This window comes from Strongylocentrotus purpuratus, unplaced genomic scaffold (assembly GCF_000002235.5).
Source record: "Strongylocentrotus purpuratus isolate Spur 01 unplaced genomic scaffold, Spur_5.0 spur5_contig_809, whole genome shotgun sequence".
Taxonomy (NCBI): Eukaryota; Metazoa; Echinodermata; class Echinoidea; order Camarodonta; family Strongylocentrotidae; genus Strongylocentrotus; species Strongylocentrotus purpuratus.
In genome coordinates, this window is record NW_022145512.1 from 28,196 (window position 1) to 53,754 (window position 25,559).

At 35.8% G+C, this 25,559-nt stretch overlaps 1 protein-coding gene across 1 annotated transcript; it reads right to left on the reverse strand.

The window, feature by feature from the left end:
- Positions 1–10,417: 10,417 nt before the first annotated feature.
- Positions 10,418–12,193, reverse strand: LOC754881 (G-protein coupled receptor GRL101). The gene is made up of 3 exons (XM_011674235.1): positions 12,133–12,193; positions 11,473–11,589; positions 10,418–10,578 (listed from the first exon to the last, which is right to left on the reverse strand). The coding sequence occupies exons 1-3, from the start codon at positions 12,191–12,193 to the stop codon at positions 10,418–10,420; spliced, it is 339 nt and encodes a 112-aa protein (XP_011672537.1).
- Between the last annotated feature and the right edge of the window lie 13,366 nt (positions 12,194–25,559).

Genomic DNA, 25,559 nt, shown 5'->3' on the forward strand with positions numbered 1-25,559 from the left:
TCTATATACAAATAATTGATTCAGCTTTTGGCCTATTTTTGAATTTTAAATTTAAATTGCCCTGTGCAGTTTATTTTCATAAAGTACTTCAACCAGCCTTGCTTCTCCTAAATTATCTAAGTGCAGAGGAGTGAAAATACACTCTTTAGGGTGACATAATAGAGATCGCTTCATTTGGGAGAGGAAATCCACGCTAAAAATATTGGGATCCACTTAAAAGTAGTAATTTGGAGCACTCGTTTAATGGTGGATTGAACTCCTTTTTGAGCCGTTAATTTCCACTCCAAATCAAAGTGATCTCTAAAAGAGTGGATTTTTGTCACTTTTGTTCATTGCCATAAGGCTGGTTTGTTATTTTCTTTTTTTTTCTACAGATTATCGTCCAAGACGCAGTTCTTGACCTGGAGATCGAGGAGTACCTCAATACAATCTGTTCCGTAAGCAAAAAAAAATAAAACATTTTGAATTTCATTACAAGATTTTAAATTTCGAGTATTCAAACAAAGTAAATTATATCGCAATTTGATATATCTTACTTCCATCTTTTGTGTGATTTTGTATTGGGACTTTATTGCAGGAAGGTCGAGAGGGGGCAGATTTATCGATTTTAATTATTTTAATTATTTATACCTCCTCTGAATATTCATGGGAATCGTTCATTACAATCTCTACTTTAAATCAATGTCAACCTTTTAATTTGAATAAATAACCAAATCTGAGTAAATATCGAATTTAGCATAATTATACTAAAACTCTGTCTTCAAATTTAAACTTTTATTTTGAAAACAAAAAACAGCGACTATTTGATCAAAATTGTTCATTTAGGAATTTAAAGCTCACATCTTGTTCTTCCTTAATACAATGTGATCGATGAATTGCTGTGCAAAGAACACCAGATCAAGCCGTTTTTTGAAGTAGCTACATCCTTATTTTTGTGCTTTTCAATCTTGTATCCCAAACTAAATCAGAATACTCTTCTCTATTTCATTATCATAAACCAGCTTTCCTATATTTTTATTTCTGCAGACTATTGCCCAAGATGCAGTTCTCGAGCATGATATCAAGGACAACCTGAATGGAATATTTTCCGTAAGCAAACAAAAAAAAGAATCAGCATTTTCTGATTGATTATAAGATTTTAAAGTCGATTATTTAAAGTTTAAATTGTATCGCATTTTGATGGATCTTACTTCCGTCTTTAGCCGGATTTTGTATTCCTCTGTGTGCCCATGCCTTAAGCCATAATGCATGACCGTCCAGAGAATTTTTTTATGTTGGGGACCGTGGTAAAATGCAATAAATTATTAAAAATTTATTGCATTTTCTTTGTTTTTTTTAATTTATGGAAACTGCCCCCTACCCTAGCCCCCGCTGCGTACAGTCATGGTTCAGTGACAAAGCAATGGCCTCGTAACTGTGAGGCCCCATGATCAAAACCGTGTCGATGTGCTATATTAGTGCCCTTTTGTGGGGCATGAATCCTAATTACTGTCATTTATGACTTAAGGGCGTAGGTCCCCAAGTTGATAAGCATAGTAGCATACACATGCTTTAGCAGTCACGCAAAACACACATTGGACAATTATTATTCAATAAAATCTGAGAATGTATACTATTATCTAGATCAATTAGAAATACATTATTTTAAAATAATTCCATAAATTGGGTAAAAACAAAAATATTCCAACTATATGAGCGACAGTGTACAATTCATTTTTATTTAAATTAATTAAAATGACAATATTTTGTGTATATAATTTCCTTTTCATTGTCGTAAACCAGCCCTTTTATAATATCATATTTTCTGTTTTTCAGACTATCGTCCGAGAGGCCAGGTTTGATCGAGAGGTTGAACTTTACATCAGCGACATTTTTGCCGTAAGCATATCGGTATTTTCTAAAAGCATTAACTTTACGATTTTTAAACATTTAACAACATAAATATCTTAGTTGTCCTTCTTTGTTTCCTTTCATCGGTTTCATTTTGATTTTGCTTATTTTCATGTAAAATAAGTTCATAACATATCGAAATGGTTTCACTATCAAATTGTTAAGAAATTTATTTGAAAATGCGATTGAATAGTAGTTAATTAGATAATCTTACTTTCCCCTCTTCCCAGGATGTGACTGCTAAGTATTTTTCACCACCACCGCCAACATTGCCGCTGACTACACCACCATGTAGTTGGATTTCAATTTGATATATGAAGATTTTAAAAAAGAAAGAAAAGAGATGCACATTGGAATATTGGGTGGCCAACTTGAGATATATTATAGAATGAGAAGACTCACGAGGTTTCTGGACAATATAAACAGAAATGTGAGATCAGCGAGCTGGTTTACGTAGACAGTTTGTATACAAACAGGTTTTGGAAGTATCCCGAGTAGGCCACCCTTTATTCATAAGTTTATTCATAAGTCTCTTCTCCCTCTCTTCTTCATCTTTGAATTCGCTTTTATGTCTACCTCTGTCTGCCCCCCACCCTCCATTTTCCCTGTCTCTTTCTCCTCTCTCTCTCTCTCTCTCTCTCTCTTTCATCACGATATCAATAATAATAATAATAAGAAGAAGAAGAATAATAATAACAATATCTATATAGTATCACGCTGTCTTTACCGATTGAGCTAACGATGAGTTGATGAAAGAATGATTTGTATAATTACTATTACCCTACCGGATTCCAATGCGCATGCGCTGGTTTTCTTTACGAGTGCGCATGCAAAGGTTCCCGAGGTCTGCACTCTTGCTATCCTCATCAATCAAAGGCGAATTTCGAATATGACGTCATCTAGGGAAGCTTGCAAAGAGGTCACAAACAATTGCACTTTGATTATTTATTGCTTTTCCTCACTTTTTATAAAGGCAAAAAAACTAAATGAAGTGATATTTGAACCCTCACGTCAACTCCACAGTTCTATTAGTATCACGCTGTCTTTACCGATTGAGCCAACGATGAATTGATGAAAGAATAATTTGAATAATTATTATTACCCTACCGGATTCCAATGCGCATGCGTTGGTTCCCGAGGTCTGCTCCCTCGCTATCCTCATCAATCAAAGGCTAATTTCGAATATGACATCATCTAGGAAAGCTCGCAAAGAGGTCACAAACAATTGGACTTTGATAAAAGTTCTATATCACGCTGTCTTTACCGATTGAGCTAACGATGAGTTGATGAAAGAATGATTTGTATAATTACTATTACCCAACCGGATTCCAATGCGCATGCGCTGGTTTTCTTTACGAGTGCGCATGCGCAGGTTCCGGAGGTCTGCTCCCTCGCTATCCTTATCAATCAATCCCCTTTTGATAAGTACCCCTTTTTATTTCTGATGAGTGCCCCTTTTCCCCTCAAATAAGTACCCCTTTTATTTTGACACGTGCCCTTATCCTTTTTGATAAGTGCCATTTTCCTTTTGATAATACGGTCCCTTTTCTTTTGTAATAAGTTCCCCTTTTGTGAGAAGTGCCCTATTTTCACCTCTGATCATTCTTTTCTTTTTACACGTGCTCCTTTTCTTTAATAATAAGTGTCCTCTTCCTTTTAAATAAATGACCCCTTTCCTTTCACCATGTGCTTCTAAATCGGAGCAACTTTAATTTTAATTTCACCCAAAGCTCGCTAGCTATGGTCGATTACATATAAAGGTCGGGTGACATCCAAATATAAGTTGAGTTCTGCTTATGTGAAGGGCTGCATACAGCTCATATTATGTTATTCAAACATCTAAATATATTTCATACTTTTTCAAATATTAAAACAAATAATCTTCTCTTACCTGCTAAGCTCCACCCTAAGAAAAATGCTCCAGATCTCATTCATCTTGTGACATCATCTGTCAATCATTAGTGAGCTTACAAGCTTACAAGAAACAGTGGTATGTAGCTTCACTAGAGCTAACCACCTGTATACAATAGACCATACAATACCAACATATGAGTCACTATGTCAGTCGCGCTGTAGCATCATCAGAAAAAGAAAGGTAATGTGGAGGTCCCGGCCCCCCCCCCCCACTCCGGGGTCGGAATGACCGCATGCGTGTTACCAAAATGTCCGGTAAAGGGGTACTTTTCGTGCGACAAAGTCCGGCCTGAGAATTGTAAGAAAAGGGGGTGTATTTGACTTTCACCGGGAGATTTCTTTAGAAAGGGGTTGTTTTTTCTTTTTCTCTCTCATCTCTTTGGACTCCTGAGAAATTATTCCGAATTTAGTGGGGTAAATTGAGCAAATTTCCGAATTTAGGGGGGTACATTGAGCATTTTTCCGAATTTAGGGGGGTCTCCAAGGCAGGAAAAGCCCGCGAAAAGCCCGCGAAAAGCCCGCGAAAGGGGGGTTCGGAAATGTTGGCAGTCCTCAGATAGGGGGGGGGGGGGCTTTCAAAAAGAGGGAACAAGCATATGCGTACCCTAAATAACACTGAGTGGGGGGGGGGGGGCCGGGTGGAGGTATTGTATGAAAGAATGCAATTCGTTTGTGAGCATGTGCTGAGCTCGGGAAAGTTACATACCGCACAGAGGACCTGTATTACATCTATTATTGTAATTCAATTTGATTTGATTGTCATGTACAATTGAAGACAAAGTATGATTGAAGAAGGATGATCAATATATTTCTCATTTTTTGTCCAATTTGTCCAGGTTTCACCAGTCTACTTCTCTGATATTTCTGCTCTCTAGCAAGAGTAGTTTGCTATCAAGGTTGGATTTCTCCTTACGAGAACACATGGTGCAGCTGACAATCATGTGTTTACTGTACCACTGTTCAACTTTAGTAGATATGACCAATGTACTCTTTTCTTCAGTGCTATCGCGGATTTTTTCTTCTTCTCCCACCCCCGGCTCTAATTTGTGACAGAGCTGTATACTAATGCACTGCACCTAAATGGCAATTTAACACTTGTTATAAGTTAATTTTTATGATAGTAGAAAAATAAGAGAAATAGAATAGTAGAACTTTGAAATAAATCGGGTAAATAGTAAGAAAGCCATGAATGTTTGGAAAATTAGATCACCAATTAAGTCTATGCAAATCTCAAATTGGCAGGTTGGTCAGCGGAATGTGACGTTGTCGCTTGATCGGCGTGTACCCAAGCAGGGGCGGCGATCAACTGTGAATTATATGAGATAGAATATTGCCTGCTGTAAATCTATGATAGAGAAAATACTGTTTGGACGTTGCACTTTTTAAAATTTTGCGCTCTGGTTGTTTTAGTTTCTTTTGCCTACAATACGTGAATTTATTTCAAAGACAGTGACCAAAGGTTTTCGAAAATTATGCTGCTGCGTTCGAGGTAAATAGATGAATGAGATAGATGGCATTCTCCAATATAATGATGAATCCTTAACGATTATTGAAAGGCAGGGGGTTAAGTAGGTGTTTAATGCAAGCTAGTATGTACATGCCCACTTAAACGAGATAGAGATCGTGTCATTTCAAAACCAAGATGCGATGAGTTTTTAAGAAAAAAAAACAAAAATGAGCGAAAATTGTTTACACCATCTACTAATAACGAACGTCCAGTCGCAGTGAAAGTTGATGATATTGCATTGGTAAGATAATCGTTTCGAACAATACCAAAAGTCGAATGCTCTTCTGAAATTGTTTCAATTATTAATGCCACGACTAGTATCAGACAGAATACACTGCAAATTGTAGTGCTTTTTCGGGGAGGGGGGGGGGGGGGGATTCCAGTATAGGATGGACTTTCGAGTTCCCTCTGCTAGTTTTACTGGAAAACAAGTGGTTCATTCTCGAGCATAATTCATCTCTTCACTCTCTTTCCCTTCTTTAATCTTGTAGTTCCACCTTGCAAGTGGACCATCCGACTTTGTAATTCTTAAAGTTGAGGAGAATTGCAACATCGACACCATACCCCACTTGGTCGTTCCTTCAGCCGTGTCTGACGACGACGATTATGATGACGAAAGCTTGAGTTCGATCTCTGACTGGTCTTCGCTATGCGATGAGAGCGACGATGATGACGATATGTCGAGTTTTACTACCGTATCTGAACTATCGGACTTCACATGGGATCTCTTCGAAGAGACCAACAGAAGCACAATGGACTTGTCCTTCTCTGAAGTGGATGACGACGGTGTTGATAATTATATCATCACCGAAATGCTCCTTGAGCAGTTGCTTTACGAAACCATATAATTTGTTTGTCATCCCTGAATTCAAAGAAAAAAGTGTGTTGAGAATGACAAAAAAAGCTCGTGTGTTTGTGCATTTATTCTCTTGAATTTGTGTAGTTTCTTAAGTGTAAGAGAAGGCTCTTTTGTTCTCCATTGTAATTTAGAAATAATATCTATTTCATTATCAAAGTATCTCCTCCCAGTTAGGCGGTTAATTGCATCATTTTGTTTTTGTTCGCACATCTCTGTTTTCTGCCATTCTAGTACACTCTACGAAGGAACAGGACACTGACTCCTTATGGAGTTTCGTTCTGCACAGTGTTGCGATGATGGTTTACAAGACGGTTTTTTAAACAGATTTAGTATACATTTCCCATGGGGTGAAGAGGCAGTAAAATCCATTAGTCGTAAGCGTTGCTATGTTTTATCCCAATTTTATGGCAATCGGCATCTTCATGAAGAATGGGTCCACTCCTCGCTAAAACTTCAGCCGCGTAAGTTTGCACTGTCTATCCTTCACCATGGTCAAGGATCTCCACAGTGCAGATAGAACTTTAAAAAACCTCGTACAAGAAAATACTCGGAAAACAGCAAAAGGCGAACTGTAAACATTATTCCCTCATCGTTCAATGCGCATGGCAGCGTGTACAAAAGGCTTTGGGAACATTTTCAAAAGCCGACCTGCTGTTTATATATATATATTTTAAAATAATAGTGTGGATATATTTATTTCTTATGTTCGCCATCTGCAAAGTATGTTTACATGACCGAACATTTTTCAACAAATATTTAATGCCTTTTGTAAATACTGTCTCACATGAGACGCTGAGGGCTCTATATTTACTTCGCTGTTTTCCACCCGTAATATTTAAATTATTAATTTCAGATGAGATATTTTCTCACGGTTAAATTATTTCCCTATGCATTCACACATTTCTAATATCTGAGATTACATTATAGATAAAGCACACTTTGAGTTGAAGCTCTCATAAATATATGAATGATATGAAACCATTCATAAAATGATGATTTACGCAATATGCACAAACATATATATATCATGAGAATATAGCTGATACAGAGAGTGTATTTTAGTAAATAAGGTCTTCCAATCACAATACAAGGGCAACTAAAAACTCACCGCATTCCAGCTCATCTTCACCATTCGCACAGTCCCATACATCATTACAACGGAACCTCAACGGTATGCAGTAGGAACCAGGACACTTAATAGAATAGTCCGGACATTGGAAGTCCCCTGTAAAGGCATATGTTGGCATGTTCTTATTGACTTGATTCAATGATTTCTTTTTCATGGATGGAAAGTTTATTATCACTTCTAAAATCTCATTAAAGTTAGAGGAGATAAAAATGAGCTTTATAATGGATGTGGTAGGCCTATTACTTGTTGAAATGATTGTGATAGAATCCCATGTAATAAACCAACTATCTAATATTCTTTAAGATATTATTGTAAGGATAGACGGTGATTGAAAAGGATTTATAAAAGTCATCGAAAGGAGGCCAGTTGGCTCGATCAGTAAAGCGCCTGCCTGTCGAACCAAAGATCATGGGTTCAAATCCAATCCAGGCGGATGATTGAAGCCTGAGTTGTGTTCCAATGTTCCCCTCCCCCGTTACAGTGAAAACACTCGGATAGGATGTTAAATGGAGGCCCCTGTAGAGGAAAGTCACTACCTTTGCACGCTAAGAACCCACTGCACTGTATGTAAAAGAGTAGGGGGAACCCCGGCGTAGTGGTCCACCTGCACGCCCCATTCAGTTTTATGCCGGGAGGAGAGACCCAATGGTTACAGTGGTTCATTCGCGTTTCGCCTCATAGGCACAGACGACGCCAAATGAAAAGATTCTAAATTGTTATGCCATCTTCTGAAAAGTACAAGGGCGTCTAACTCATCGAACTTTCAATTGTTATAATGTTGTGACGATATTCTGATGAAGGGCAATACAACAATATCAGAGGTGTCTATAAGTAGAGTGGTTCAGTCACTTGACTCTCAATCCAAGGGTTGATGGTTCGAATCCCAGTCCAGCACTATCCTCCTTTTTGCAAGAAGTCTTTATTTACCACTCTCCATCCAGGTGTAAATAATCACCTGGTAATTGTTGGAGTAATAATAATTGAAGGGGCTGCAGGAAGAGCTGGGTCAAACTTAACTCTAAGTTGGACTTAAAAAATTATGGAAAGCCGTTAGCATCTTTGAAAATATTTTGTAAATGTTATTTTAAAAGGCATTACCAAGGAGATTTCTTGTTCTTGATGTGGAATTTATGAAAAGTCTAAAATACTTGTATTTTTGCTTTTGAATATATTCTATTTTAAGGGTACAAATGGCTCTCCAAAATGTTTAAGTCCAACTTAGAGGTAAGTTCGAATTAGGATCTTTGTGAAACACACCACCATTGATGCTAATGAAGCTTTCCTGTGTATTATTATTATTATTATTATTATTATTATTATTATTATTATTATTATTATCACATTATCATTATTCATTACAGATAGATTGCGAACCTACCGCATGACCTAAGATGAGAAACATCTCTACATCCAGAGATGTATTGACTAGGGTTGATGCCATAGATGCATCGGGAACCTGTATCCACACATACACCATTACTACACTCAACCTCTTCATCGGCACAGTTATGATTCAGTCGTCTGTAGTCTGAAACAAAGCGAATAGGTTTATTTCAAATACAAAGAAATACATCCTCCATGACACTATATGATGCCATACATGCACACAGAACTTTTATCCGCAAATACATCATTACTACACTCAATCTCTTCATCCTAACACTTATCATTTAGTCTTTTGTATTCTATAAACAAAATCACAAAATAATCTAACTCAAGATCAAAAGCAAAGGGAATGACACTCAATGATACTTCAGACAATACTTTAAAAAAAAGAAAAAAGATTGAGGGCAAGCCCAAGTTATTTTGTCTCATACGTTACCACCTGTATCTAAGATTTCAGTACATTGAATGATTGTACACCTAGAGCTAAATCAAAGCATAACAAAACTATTTTATGTCCATTTGTGTTCACAGTTTCATATAATAATTCAACAATAATTGGCTACGTATTGGACCTATCTTGAACTTGCCCTAAACCATCATCAATACAACATTGTAGGAATGACGCTTTTCCCTTCTCCACATCTAATCTTATTATGTCCATTTTTTTTTAAATTTACAATTTATTAATCCAAATTTCTAATTCACTTTCTGTCCATCCTTACTACTTGAATTTGGTACACATAGGGAAAAGTCCAATCATAGTGTGTAATGTCCCCGTCCTTCATGCTTCATCTTCAGTTCTCTCTATCTTTCTCTCTTCCTCTCTCTCTCTCTCTCTCTTTTCTGCTAGGAAGGTTGTCATTTGTTATTATTTCCATTATCTGTAATTTGTTTTTGTATACACCCATGTTAAAGACAGCCGTTTTGTTTTGTAGCGTGGGGGGGGGGGGGGGGGGGGGGGGGGGGGGGGAGGGGGGGGGGGGGGGAGGTAGTAGGATTATAAAGCATTTTTATACAAATATTTTCCAACTATATTACAGAGCACTAGCAACTTTTTGTTATTCTCAAGGGGTCTATAAAATACAAGCCAAGCTTTTTAAATAGACTCCTTCACTATATTTTACCACTGTGCCAATTAATTTAAACAATTGTAAAATTTTTTGTTAATATTATGTTATTGAATTTGTACATATTTCATATTCATTTGATTATGTTATATCATGTGGAAATGAAAAGAAACCTTGAAACCTTGAAACCTAATATTCAGCTAGTTTTAATAGAAGCAAAGAAATGAGAGACACAGATCAGTGAAAGTTTTGAGAAAAATTCGATAAAAAAAAGAGAAGATGTTTGTAATTGTATTTTTGGGACACTGATGTATCTTTTGAGGTCCATTTCCTTATTCTCTGTACAGAAAAGTTACATTTTCTTAATTGCTGATCAGTAATTTAAACATTTTCATACAGGGGCTTTGTAGAAACAACGTGGAATTATTCTTTTAAGGGGACATGTATGATACAATATTCTCTTTAGACGGTAGAGAAATTGTTTGAGTACCAGCAAATTGGAGAGAAACTCGCTAAATACGGTGCCGTGTTGCCAATTTGTTTTTGATTGATTTTAATCTTCACTTTCTTATTTTTTATCAGATTTTGCTCAAACTATCAATGATCTTTTCTCCAATTTTTCTGCTTCTATTGAAACCAACTTCAGATCAGGGAGAACTTTCCCTTTAACATTCAAAGCTTGGATCAAATACATAATGATACGTACCACACGATTCCGATTCATCTTCTGCAGAGTTCCCAATGCAGTCAATGATCCCATCACATTGAACGGAGAGTGGATGTTCGTCACCGTTATAACACGTGAACCTGTTATCTGATCCAGATCCTGAACAACAACAAAAATCCAGGAATAAATACACACATTAGTCTACCTTTTAAATGAATCCATTGTAGAGTCTTTAAAATATCGTAGTCTAGTGGTTTGAGCACTTCACTCGACATGCAAAGGTCGTGAGTTCGATCCTCGACACAGACCCAATGTCCTTTGAAAGAGCATTAATCTATATTTGCCACTCCACATCCAGGAGAGAAATGGGGACCTGGTAGGATGAAGAAAGCAATTGTGTTAGTTATTTCCATATGCCTTTACAGTGACCATTTGGTAGGAATACTCCCCAGGGAGTGGGGATGGTGTACATTGTGCGTGAATGAATCCGATGATCTGGGGTAAAGATATATGTAAACATCTTAGATACGGTGAATCTTGTCGTTCTTCATTTCAGTTGATATTGCTAACGACATGAACTTGCTATGATCCAAAAAAATGCGAAAACAGCAATGATGACAGGACCACAATGTGGTTAAAGATGTGTTTACAATATCAAAGGTTTGTCAAGTGCACCTTGTTGTAATAACGTTATAGTCTATATACAGTGTTTCCATAGTATTATTTCATGAAAGCATCTAAAATGACCACGATTATGATAACAATGCTATGGGCCTGTGTCAATATGTCTGCTCACAGTTTTCCATCCCAAAAGTACTTAATGCCCCTTTGTATACATTTCTTTTGATTGTGAACGCGGCTAGAGTATATAGTCATTTTATACAGGTTTTACAATGCAGTGGGAAAATAATTTGAAAACAAAACAAAATAAACCATTCTCTGTGAGGAGTAAAAAATGATTAGAATAAGGTCCTAGTAATACATAACTAATATACGTAAATTAGACAAACAGAAGGAATATAAATGTCAGGAGCCGAAAAGGCAGCTTCCCACCGCAATACATTTCGTCAGATTTGTCAAAGCAATGATCCACCAAATCACATTTGAGCCCATATGCTATACATCGACCGTTATCACACCGGAATTCGCCCGTATTGCAGTTGTAGGGTGCTGCATTTAGAGAAAGAAATGCAACTAAAATCAATAACATTATCATCATAATACACTGATCGTCTGTAAAAAGCCAGGTTAAAAATAACATCCAACAGAATGAAATGAAAATGCTTTTCATAGTCAGCATTTTTGCGCTTGTAAATTTACAATCACTTGATATAAAATTATAATTTACAAGATTTTGTTGGAATTAGAACATTCATCTCGCTACTTTAAAAATAAATTGTTTCATTCCAAGATTGTTTCATTCTGTAGTCAGAATTTTGTGTAAATCATCATTCCGTTGACATTCTTTCACAGATTCTTACTGCTCCAAGGGCTATTGCTTTTAATGCTGATAATTACACTAATGATAACATTAGTATTATTATCTTCTTTTATTGTCACATACTTTATTTATATAATATGACAGAAAGCGTGGAAATTTATTGATATTTATTATTATTATTATTATTATCATTATTATTATTATTTCAGCACTATGGCTGTTTTTTGTATCATTACTAATATTATTATCACCATCTGAATTATTTTGCTTACCGCAATCCAGCTCATCCGACCGATCCTCGCAGTGCGTCACGTTATCACAATAAAAGGACATTGGAATGTTTAATTTTGGGTTAAAGAAGGACTGAATTGACATGTTTTACGTATGGGTTAGCTATCTGTAAAATCAGATAGAATAACCTGTTCTCATTTTACCATTTGGTTTTGCTATTGGCTAATGCAATTGGAATCATTTAGTACGTTTATTGTACATAATTATGTATGTCTTATTTGTATAAAGTTTATCTATTTTCGTAAATAATGAATGATACCAGATTTGAGCATTTGGTGAAGGGTCATTAAATTGGCCTGGGTTAAATTCAATAGATTTTGGCATTTGGTCAAAGGGGGTAAAAATTTCCGGTTTGGCATTTGGTCAACGGGGATAAACATTTCCAGTTTGACATTTGGTCAAAAGAGATACAAATTTTCGGTTTGGCTTTCAGTCAAAAGGGATACAAATTTCAAGTTTGGCATTTGGTCATAGGGGATAAAATTTTCCGGTTTGGTATTTGGTCAAAGGGGATACAAATTTCAGAATTTGATATTTGGGTCGAAGGGGATAAAAATTTCCGGATTGGTATTTGGTCAAAGGGGATAAAAATTTCCGGTTTTGGCATTTGGTCAAAGGGGATAAAAATTTCCGGTTTTGGCACTTTGGTCAAAGGGGATAAAAATTTCCGGTTTTGGCACTTTGGTCAAAGGGGATAAAAATTTCCGGTTTTGGCACTTTGGTCAAAGGGGGTAAAAAATTCTGGTTTGGCATCTGGTCAAAGGGGATAAAAAATTCCGGTTTGGCATTTGGTCAAAGGGGATAAAAATTTCCGGATTTGGCATTTGGTCAAAGGGGATAAAAATTTCCGGTTTTGGCACTTTGGTCAAAGGGGATAAAAAATTCTGGTTTGACATTTGGTCAAAGGGGATAAAAATTTCCAGTTTGGCATTTGGTCAAAGGGGAAAACATTTTCGGTTTTGGCATTTGGTCAAAGGGGATAAAAATTTCCGGTTTTGGCACTTTGGTCAAAGGGGATAAAAATTTCCGGTTTTGGCACTTTGGTCAAAGGGGATAAAAATTTCCGGTTTTGGCACTTTGGTCAAAGGGGGTAAAAAATTCTGGTTTGGCATCTGGTCAAAGGGGATAAAAAATTCCGGTTTGGCATTTGGTCAAAGGGGATAAAAATTTCCGGATTTGGCATTTGGTCAAAGGGGATAAAATTTCCGGTTTTTGCACTTTGGTCAAAGGGGATAAAAAATTCTGGTTTGACATTTGGCCAAAGGGGATAAAAATTTCCAGTTTGGCATTTGGTCAAAGGGGAAAAAATTTCCGGTTTCGGCACTTTGGTCAAAGGGGATACAAATTTCCAGTTTGGCGTTTGGTCATAGGGGATAAAAATTTCTGGTTTTGGCACTTTGGTCAAAGGGGATACAAATTTCTGGTTTGGCATTTGGTCAAAAGGGAAAAAAATTACTGGTTTTGGTATTTGGTCAAAGGGGATAAAAATTTCCGGTTTGACATTTGGTCAAAGGGGATAAAATTTCCGGTTTCGGCACTTTGGTCAAAGGGGATAAAAATATCCGGTTTTGGCATTTGGTCAAAGGGGATAACAAATTCTGGTTTTGGCATTTGGTCAAAGGGGATAAAAACTTCCAGTTTGGCACTTTAGTCAAAGGGGATAAATATTTCCGGTTTGGCACTTTGGTCAAAGGGGATAAATATTTCAGGTTTGGTTATTGGCTCACACAAGTGGAGTAAATTGTATATGTATTATTCATATGTATTTTATTATTTGTACTTATTTATTTATATCTGTAAATTATGAAAATGTCCAGATTTTGGCATTTGGTCAAAAGGGGATAATAAATGTCCGGTTTTCAAGACATGGTATTGCTATTGGCTGGTTCAATCAATTGTATATGTATCGTCATATGTTTTTCATTATTTGTATATATTTATATTCGTAAATATTTGAAAATGTCCAGATTTGGTCAAAAGGGGATACAATTTTCCATTATTTGCTATTGCCTTACACAAGTGGATTGTATATGAATCATAGACATGTATTTCATTATTTGTACTTATGTTTGTAAATAATGAATATTCATTTTTGTAAAAGAAAGATATAACTTGATTTGTCTTTGATTATATGAATATTTTTTACAGTTATTATTTGTTTATTTTTGTTAGTAATAAAATTTTCTGTGCATACATTTATTTTGTAGATTTCTTTCATTAAATTGTGGTTGTGATTGTACTATATGGTACTGACAGATGAATTCATTAATGAGTGAGAATGATTATGTACAGTATAAATAGAGAGAGAGAGAGATAGAGAATTAGAGAGAAGTGGCGCTTGGAATGAGATGAAAGGGGGCATTTAGTAATTAATTGGCAAAAGTGTTTTAAATAAATCATGTTAGATGCAAAAAATTGTCAGAGACACATAGTTTTTCCAAAGTACACTAGTATAGGAAAACAGTAACAATTTACCAGTAAATGAGCATAAAATTGCTTCACTTAATCTGGATTTATCAACATTCCTAGACCTACATACCAAAGCTTTAACAAAATCTGATTTCCTTTTGAAATAATTTAATGTTCAAAGCAATTACTTCATTGCTCGAAGATGATAGTTGTGTATCCTCAGATTTAAAGGATTATCTGAAAAATTTTAGTGCTGTCTCTTTATATCTAACATCTATAAATGAAAGTGAAATTATTGAAAATTGTACAAACTGAAAAATAACAACTCATGTGAATTTGATTCTATTAGCTCTGTCATTTTAAAAAGAATTGTCCATGCAATTGTCAAACCATTAACACATATTTTTAATCAATCCTTGGCTACTGGAATTGTTCCAGATAAACTAAAGATCGCTAGAATCGTTCCTGTTTATAAAAAAGATGATCGTCATGCTTTTGAAAATTACAGGCCTATTTCAATCTTACCTTCTCTGTCTAAAATACTTGAAAAATGTATGCACAAACGTCTTTATTCTTATCTGAGTAGCAATAATTATATTATCAACAATCAATATGGATTCCGCTTAAATCATGCAACTGTGCATGCTTTAATAGATTTACAGGACAAAATAATTACAGCCATAACAAATAAAAAATAGTGGCTTTCTTGGTATTGCGTCTTGTCTCGCTATCAGAGACATATGTGTTTTTGTTTTGTAGTTTCGTTTGTGCTAGACATCGCTATTGTCATAGGTGTTGCATTGTAAGCTGTTTCGGTGGACTAGTGCTTAGTGCGGTCAGTGTTATTTGTTTGATGTTACAAAAGAAAAACTCCACAGGATTTGATTTTCATAGTACCAAGGTAAAGTTAATATTCAATGGCTAGTTTCAATATAATTTCTTTGAACTGTCGAGGTTTGGGAAATAGCGAAAAAAGAAATGATGTTTTAGAATTTGTTAAGTTAAAAACGTTCCAAATATGTTGCTTGCAAGATACACATTTTGTAGCTGAGGAAGGAGCTTCTATAAAACGATTTTGGGGAGATAATAGTTTTTTCAGCCATAAAGCGTCAAATGCCAGAGGTGTTGCTATTTTGTTTGGGGAAGGGGTGCAATTTAATATAAATAAGATTGAGCGATCAAAAGAAGGGAATTTTGTTGCGTTAGACCTACAGATATATAGCTATGACATAACATTAATATCCTTGTATGGTCCTAAGCACGATAGTGTTAGTTTTTATGCAGATATTGAAAGACTTGCTTTGGATTTTGATAATCCATTAACAATTTTATGCGGAGATTGGAACTTGGTTCAAGATTTTGATAAAGATACATATAACTATATTCGCCTTAATAATCCTAATGCCAAGAAAAAAGTCGATCAAATGAAGAATGATTTAGATTTGATAGACCCATGGAGAGAATTACATGTCCTGGAAAAAATGTTTACATGGCGGCAACCTACTCCCTTTAAGGCGGCTAGATTGGATTATTTTTTGGTCTCCACTGAACTACTGTCACTCGTTAATAAAATAGAAATTTTACCTGGGTACAGATCCGATCATTCCCTGGTCAAGCTATCTTTGGATTTAAATCATTGTATGGTAGGTCGAGGTTACTGGAAATTCAATAATTCGTTGTTAAGGGATGATAGTTATGTGGAAAAAAATTAAAGATGTCATTCAACAAACGATTGAGACCTATTCTGTCCAATATAATAACAATGCAAATAGATTTGAGGTAGAAGGACAAGATACACAATATGAATTTACTGTAAATGATCAGTTATTTTTTGATACGTTGTTGACTATAATTAGAGGTGAAACAATTTTATACTCAGCCAGAAAGAAAAAAAGATTGGTAAATTTAGAATATGATTTAGAGAAAGAAATTATAGCTTTGGAGAAGGCATTGATATCAAAAACGTACAAAAATAGAGCTTTAGTCATATTAAATGAAAAGAAAGTTCAGTTAGAATCACTAAGAAAAGAAAAAATGGGAGGAATAAAGATGAGGTCTAAAATTAAATGGATGGAATATGGCGAGAAACCATCAAAATATTTGTTGAATTTAGAAAAAAGAAATGCTGTGAATATAAAACGTATATGCAAATTGGTCACTACTGAAAGCAAGGAGATAACATCGCATGATGATATTATATCAGAAGTTGTATTATTCTACTCTAAATTGTATAAAAATAATCCTGTTGTTGATGTAGACTTAAATACAATATTAAATGATCCAGATATAAGTAAATTAACCGCTTCAATGTCACAGAAGAACTCTCCATCGATGAAGTTCATCAAGCACTTATAAATATGAAAAATATTCACCTGGTCTAGATGGATACACCGTCGAATTTTTCAAACATTTTTGGAAAGAATTAAACATATTTTTAGTGAGATATTTAAACTCTGCATATTCATCCGGAATGTCCTATACACAGAAGTTAGGAGTCATCACTTTAATTCCCAAAGGAAAAAAAGATAGACATTATTTGAAAAATTGGAGACCCATATCCTTATTGAACGTGGTGTATAAATTAGGTTCCTCTTGTATAGCAAACAGATTAAAAAACGTACTTCCTTTTCTTATACATGAAAACCAGAAAGGCTTTATGTCAGGGCGCTTCATTGGAGAGAATATCCGTTTGTTATATGATTTATTATTGTATACTGATATCAATGACATTCCTGGTTTATTGCTGCTTATAGAATGATTTTGAAAAGCATTTGATTCTATTTCTCATGATTTTATTAGAAAAGTATTGCACTTGTTTAAGTTTGGTCCCTCTATTGTAAAATGGGTTAATTTATTCTATGAAAATGCTCAATCCTGTGTATTAATCAATAGACACCTGTCTCCAAGATTTTCAATACAGCGAGGTTGTCGTCAAGGAGATCCCATGTCAGCTCTTATCTTTCTATTATGCGCCGAAATACTAGGTCTCTTGTTTAGAAATTCCGATTCCATTGTTGGTTTGAGCTTACCTGGTAGACAACTTAAAATAATTCAATATGCAGATGATACTCTTCTAACATTGAACGGGTCAGTAATGGAATCAAACAGTGCATAAAAGTTAAAATACAGAAGACACATGCGATTTGGATTGGAGGATTTAAAAACAAGAAAGATGGTGTTCTTTTTTTAATAGAAATCTAAATTGGGTGTTTGATGATTATTTCAGATATTTAGGTATAGACTTTTGTACGGATTTGCCCAAATTGATAATTCACAATTATAATGAAAAATTTAAAGAAATAAAAAGTCAAATGACATCGTGGTTGAGACGATACTTAACTGTTTTTGGAAGAATCACTGTCGTCAAGTCATTGTTGGTATCCAAATTAAACTACCTTTTTTTGTCCCTCCCTAATCCTGGTGAAAATCTTTTGAAAGATATAAATGCTCACTTTTATAGATTTATATGGGGGGAGAAACCTGATAAAATAAGTAGAAATCAAATGTCACAAAGTTACTCAGACGGAGGGGTTAAAATGATAGATATATACACACATTGCCAATCATTAAAAATTTCCTGGATTAAGAGATTAGTAATTGGTTCAATAGATAGCAATATCCTCTGTCTTTTGCAATCTTTCTTGCCTGAACGGCAAGATTTAAAATTATATATGGGAAACAATTATTTTCGGGAACTGGCAGGTAAAACAAAGAACCTTTTTTGGAAAGAAATGTTCATGGCTTATAGTACGCTCTTGTCCATGCATCATGATAAAATTTCTTGCCAACCCTTATGGAATAATGATTACATTAAAATAGGCAATAGCTCAATATATAATAAAAAATTGTGTCAAAAGGGAGTTCGTTTTGTTAACGATATTTTAGACACAAATGGTGATTTTTTCTCTCTGGAACACTTTCAAGAAAAGTATAATATTCAAATAATTTTTCTTTTTTATCGTGGATTATGCGATGCAATTAGACAAGGGTTTAACAATTGTACTATTTTTTAACAAGGTGCCACAACCTCTTTTCCCAGATACAATGGCATTTGTTATGAAACGTATTAAAGGATGTTCACATATCTATGCAATATTATCAAAGAGAAGAAAAGGACTATGTAAAAGCTTTGTTAAATGGAAATGCATTTTTGACCTGAATGATAAGAGTTGGGAAACATATTGTTCTATTGGATTTAATTGTACCATTGATGTGGGCTTACGATGGTTTCAGTTTAAAGTCTTGCAACGCATATTATATACGAACGATCTACTGTTTAAAATGAATTTAGTCCCAAGAAAAGAATGTACATTTTGCAATGAACAGATTGAAACAGTTATACATTTGCTATGTGATTATTAACATTTAAAGAGTAGACAACGATTTAAAATGGTTTATTGACAGGCTGACAAAATGTAGGTCAAGAGGTTGTTTACATTTTTGAGGGAAATTCACGCGCTAGGAAATGTAATACTTTGTATTACATTGGAAGGAAATGTACAAGCGTATGTACGCTTATCAAGCAAGCGCGGAAAATACCGCCAGCAAATTAAAAATAGCACGAAGGGGCTTTCATTCTAGTTATGGCTTTCATTTTGAATGGACAAGAAGAAAAATTTACGGAGTCTAAAACATTATTAGAGGATTTGGATTAATACTAAAGTTAGCACTGCACTGAAATAATTAGTTGGATATATAACGCTGAATTATTTCTTCTCGTGAGCGACCAGCGGGATTATACTCGGGTTTTGGGCTGGCCTTTGTCGTTGGGCCTGATTAGAAAGGAGAGTCCATATCATTATTTTGGCCTGGTCGCACATCACACAGTGGCATCACGGCATAGGCGGGATCGAATGCTGCGTTTCACGGACGTGGCAGTCACCGGCAGTGCACCACATCGCCGGGTGAGTCTCTCTTTAAGGGAATCGAAAACTGATCCGAGGGGAAACGGTTGCACCATTTCAATACACGAAATTGAGGCGGGGAGTTGTCCCGTAAAGGCGGTCCTTAGATATTTGAAAATGCGCCCGGGAAGTGGGGAGGCTTTCTTTTGCTCATATGGTTCACTTCCTCTCACCAGGCATGAGTTCAGTGCCATGATAAAGAGATGCATGTCATACAGAGATATGTTGGCGGCGAAGTTTTCCTCCCATTCTTTTCGTATAGGTGCGGCTACAACCGCTGCTATGGCGGGCTGCTCGGACGCCCAAATACAGCACATGGGTCGATGGGCTTCCTCCGCGCATCGCGGATATATTGATATGGTTGTTTAAATATGAGCAATGTTGCAAAGTACCGTTGGGGTTGATTTGATTTGATTTGATTTGATTCGCCAAGTAATACGTACAAAATATAACAGAGTGAATGATGAGGTTAACGTGTCCGGGGCCAATAATGTAAGGGTGAGGCCGCATACACAGGAATGAATATATGTACAACACACAGAGGAATAAGTCCCTCGCCTCGAGAGGTTAAATAAGCTAATAATAATAATAGCAATAATAATAATAATGGTGCTACAACATGAAAATGAAAACGAAGTCAAGCAGACAACAAACATACATGCAGAACAAGAGCAAGAAAACACAATGGGATTTCAAGTTCACATTAACGCATGTTCTTTGGAATACAAAATGCTGCCCAGTCCTCTTTTCTTATTTTGTCCACAGAACAAATATGGATAGTAGGCGACTCTATCGTTTTCTGGGCCCATCGCAGGGCGGAGCGGACTGGCTGCGCCGATATGGATTTGGGGACGGTCATCCATTGGGCTGGAAAGCGGGGCCTTCGCTTGGACCAAACAAACGCATGGCTAGAGTCGATTACCAGTGGCCTGACGAAGCCGACCGTTTTAGTTTTACACGTGGGCACGAATGACATAGAGGGATGTTCGAAGAGGGCGATGGCGAATGCGGTGAACAGATTAATCACATCGAACACTGAGACGACAATAATATGGTCTGACATCCTAGAACGGGTAGAATATAAATGCTGTAGTCCGGAAGAGCAGGAAAAATTAGACGATAGAAGGAGGGCCACGAACCGATACGCTCGCGCCTTGGCCGGCAGGAATGGGGGAAAGGCCATTCCACACCCCGACATAAGGCATAACCCAATAAACAAAACACAAAAAAGTAACCTCTTTTGGAAGTGTATTTTAAGTGATTTTAAAGTATGGTGCCTTTTGAACTAGATTTAAGCGTTATCGACACGTGACTTCATTTAAACAAAAAAGGTACTCCTGTTCACGTTTTCATCTAACCTAAAAACCACCAATTTATCACGCGACTGGAGTAACGTGATTCCACTTACCTCTGTAAATCAAGTGTTTATGACCAAATAACCACTTGACCAAGCAACGAGTTTTTTGTCCGTTAACCGATGGTGGTGATAAATAAGTAATTATTTGATCTTGTAAGCACCTTTATCGATGGTTTCACAGGTTATCCAAGGTTGATGGTAATAATCACGTTACTTACACCGGCTAATCGTCTTATTGTTCTGTCCGTGATCCTGTGGTTATATTAAATGAGTAATTCTAAGGTGTCTTACACACCTCTTTAAATGGTTTCAAAGTTACCATAACTTTTTTGGTTATGATCACGTAGCTAAAACTGATTACTAATCTAAGCTGTGAATCCGTGATATTTAGGTGTGAAAAATTAGTAATTATTAGGTGTCTTAAAACACCTATTAAAATGGTAGTCAAAGTTGCCAGCAGTTCCGCGGTGATGATCTCGTGACTCAAACGGACTATTAATCTAAGCTGGGCATACGTGACTTTTAGGTGTGCAAAATTAGTAATTATTAGGTGTGTTAAAACACCTTTTTAAATGGTTTCAAAGTTATAATAACTTTCTTGGTGATGATCACGTAGCTAAAACTGATTACTAATCTAAGCTGTGAACCGTGATATTTAGGTGTGAAAAATAAGTAATTATTAGGTGTCTTAAAACACCTATGTAAATGGTTTCAAAGTTACCATAACTTTCTTGGTGATAATCACGTAGCTAAATCTGCTTACTAATCTAAGCTGTAATCCCTGATATTTAGGTGTGAAAAATATGTAGTTATTAGGTGTCTTAAAACACCTATTTGAATGGTATTCAAAGTTGCCAGCAGTTCCGCGGTGATGATCTCGTGACTCAAACGGATTATTAATCTCAGCTGAGCATCGGTGATTTTTAGGTGTGAACAATTAGTCATTATTAGGTGTCTTAAAACACCTATTTAAATGGTAGTCAAAGATGCCAGCAGTTCCGCGGTGATGATCTCGTGACTCAAACGGATTATTAATATAAGCTGGGTATTCCGTGATTTCTAGGTGTGAAAAATGAGTTATAGTGGGGTGCCTTGATGGTTTCACAGTTACCATTTAAGTTCCGTGGTGATAATCCCGTGACTGTTGGCATATTTCTATTTTCACCAGTTGATAACAGACTGTCAGCACATTTTCATTGCGCCAGTTGATAACTGGTTTGTGTGCATATTTCCGGTTGCACCCGTTGATGACTGACTGTTGGCATATTTCCAGTTGACACCAATTAATTTGCATATTGAATATGGGGTGCGTGCAGATCTATGTTTTATTTTTAAACAATTTATCTGAATTTACAGCATATTTCTTAATTACTGATGATTTAGTTATATGCAATTCATTTCGAAAATACTACGAATATAAATTACCAGTTATTAGGACATTTGGCTACTTCGTATAAATTACATTTAATTAAACGTGAATAAGGGAAACATTAACTGTGAACTAAAATAATTCAATAAAATACAAGTATATGAAAAAAGTTCGATTAATTAAATTATGTAAGTCTTCTTATTACCAATGCCTTTACATTGGAAATACAGACGTACCAGTATTGAAGTGTTGTTGCCGTTCAACTGGTTGGAAGTGTTACCATATGGTTCTAATGGCTCAGCTAGACAAGTTGAATTCTAACTGGCCTGGATCAACTGGATCATTATTTAGCCCATTTCAATTTCCGGTGTTACCATTTGGCATACACTGGTTCATCAACTGGACCAGTTGCAACTAGCTTTCTCTTCTGGGATTTTTGCGCCCACTCCACCCCCACCCCCTCTAATCCCAAACTGCTTCCGGCGCGCCTGGACGTAATTATGGAAGATCCAAAACACGATGTTTAGAAACGGGATGAGAAGGTCATTATTTTGGTTCATTTATTGTGTAACATTTGCGTAATTATTGGGTAGAACGCGGGTTACAGTAAAATATTTCCTCTTCGACGTAAATTTCACGTGAATGAAGTACATGATTCATCTCAAGTCAGCCTCGTAATATTCACGTGAATTTCACGCAGATATATTGACTTAAACTATCACTAACGCTTCACGTGTTTCTGTGACGCGATAATTTCGTTCATGAAGATGTAATTTCATAACCAAACGAACACGGGAGTATTAAGTTTACAAACCATGGTCTCCAAGGTAGGGATAATCACGTTATTATAATGGTGATATTGCAGTGACAATTGCGTGATTTAGTGTACGTGTGTTTTTAGTGACCTAGTGCAATAAACGTATTAACACATTTACGTAAATGTCCGGTGTTTGAAGAACGTAACTCTCCTTAAGTCGATACCTTGATATTGACGTTATTTTCACGTGATTTTGTTTATTGGGAAGGATAGGGCTTTATATAGGCCGGACGGATTGCATCTCTCCAATGAGGGTTTGGACAGGTTTATCACTGACCTGAAGGAGGGCCTGTCCTATCTCGGTTCATCCAAGTAGTTAAACAATGATAATGTTACAAAACACGTTCTTTGTTCTTATATTTCAATGTTCTTATAGTTCAGTGTTCTTATATTTCAGCGTTCTCATATTTAGGTGATACGTACGTAGACGTATCACCTTTTGATTTCGTCAAGATTTTTATTATTATTTATTTATTTATTTATTTATTATTATTCTTCCTCGAATTTGTTCGCAGGATATCTCAAGACTGAATAAAGCCATTATCATGAAACTTGCCATGATGATAGATCTTAGTCCAACTTAGAACTGCGTGACTTTTCAAAGACTCAAAGTCATTATGACGTCATCTAGGCGCCATTTTGTGAAAATCAACTTATGATCATATCTTTATAACGGAAAGTAATTTTTCATTCATATTTATCATGAATAAGATCAATATTCGTCCGGTCAATTTCAGGTCAATAAACGTGCGCAAATGCGCGCGGGCGCGTTCGTCCGCGCGTTTACGCGCGCGCAAAAATTAAAAATGCTCTAAATCATCTCAATTTTTTTTTGCATACGTTTCAGACCATATGGAGCATTTGACAAAAAATCATGCACACGCGCATGCGCGCGCGTTTTTTGTGCGCACTAGCATTTTGTAACATAGAATTGCCAAATTTTCTATTTCAGCGTATTTGGCACATTTTTCCAAGCATTTTGATAATTTGTTCACCTTTTAATAACGCAATGAGCGTCCGTCAAAGTTGACAGCGCGCGCGGATCTGCGTTATCTTTATCCACAATATATGGGCAAAAACATACCTATACAAAATTCATTGTAACTCTTCAGAATAGATATGAACTCCCAATATGTTTTCATATGTTGATAGATCATGAGTTGGAGATATGATTTCATGTCTCATTTGATCCTCAATTAACTCATGATGTCATCATAATGGCCTCCGAACTCAAAATTTAAATTTGCATATTATGACGTTTGCATATTTTTAGAAAATTGATTGTATCTCTGTAAATATTGATTGATTTTCTTCAAAATTTTGATATGTTGTAGCTGAGATAATTTCCTACAAATATAGTGTACACAATTTTCCTGTTTGACAAAGGTATCATGGCGTATTTTTGCAATTAAAGGAGGCATGTCAATTTTTCACATTTTGCGTGTATTGTCTATGGGACATGACTATTTCTCAAAACTGCATTCTACATTTCCGTCTTTCGCGAGCAACATCTCCGTTGTTTTGACTTTTTTTTCGGTGAGCTTCGAGTATGTTGTAGCTGAGACAATGAGCTATCTCCAATGTGTACTTAATTTTTCGATCGTATGCCGGGATCATGCTCATATTTTACTTGCAAAGTGGGATTTTAGAATTCCATTTTCGTTTACGTGTAATCGCTATGGGAAATGTTTTGGTATATCGGTAACGCACTTGACTTTCGACCTTGAGATCCCGGGTTCGAGTCCGGGTGTCTCCCAAAAAAAAATTCTGAATTTTTTTTTTCTTGTTGACCTTTCACTGTACCATCTCCTTTAATTATTCGAACACGTAGAATCGCAAATAATGTAATAAACAACCCTATTTACTTTATTGTTTCCCTATTTTCACTTAATCCATTACTTTTTGCGTGTAATCCCTGTGGGAGATAATTTTTTCTCAAATCTGGATTCTACATTCCTGTCTTTTGCGAGCAATATCGCCGTTATTTCTGCTTGGATTTTGTTGATTTTTGAGTATGCTGTAGCTAAGACTATGTGCTATCTAAATCACCCCTCATTTTGTCAATAAGATGTCAGGATCCCGCTCATGATTATGATCTTCATCATGATCATCATGATCATCATTATCATAATGATGATAATCATTTATCAATTACATTTTCATTTCTTTGAATAAGATAAAATCGTCAAAATGTTATCTTCATGATGTAAATTAGAGTCAAAGGTGTAACTGGTTACTGCGCAGGGTCAATGGTCATATTTTTTCAATCTATCTTCCCTAGATCCATAATGATCAAGGGGACACAATTTAAACTTGACATATGGATAGATCTTAATGGATGAAGCATTTCATGAAATAATATGATATCGTGTAATGCATTCTTTATTATGTAAACCATTAGCATACGTATCACCTAATTCGTCAAAGTGACGAATTAAAGTCTAGTTAGGTGATACGTAACGAAGTCAACGTATCACCTTTTGATTTCGTCAAGATTGTTATTTATTTATTATTATTATTATTATTATTAGGTGATACGTACGTAGACGTAT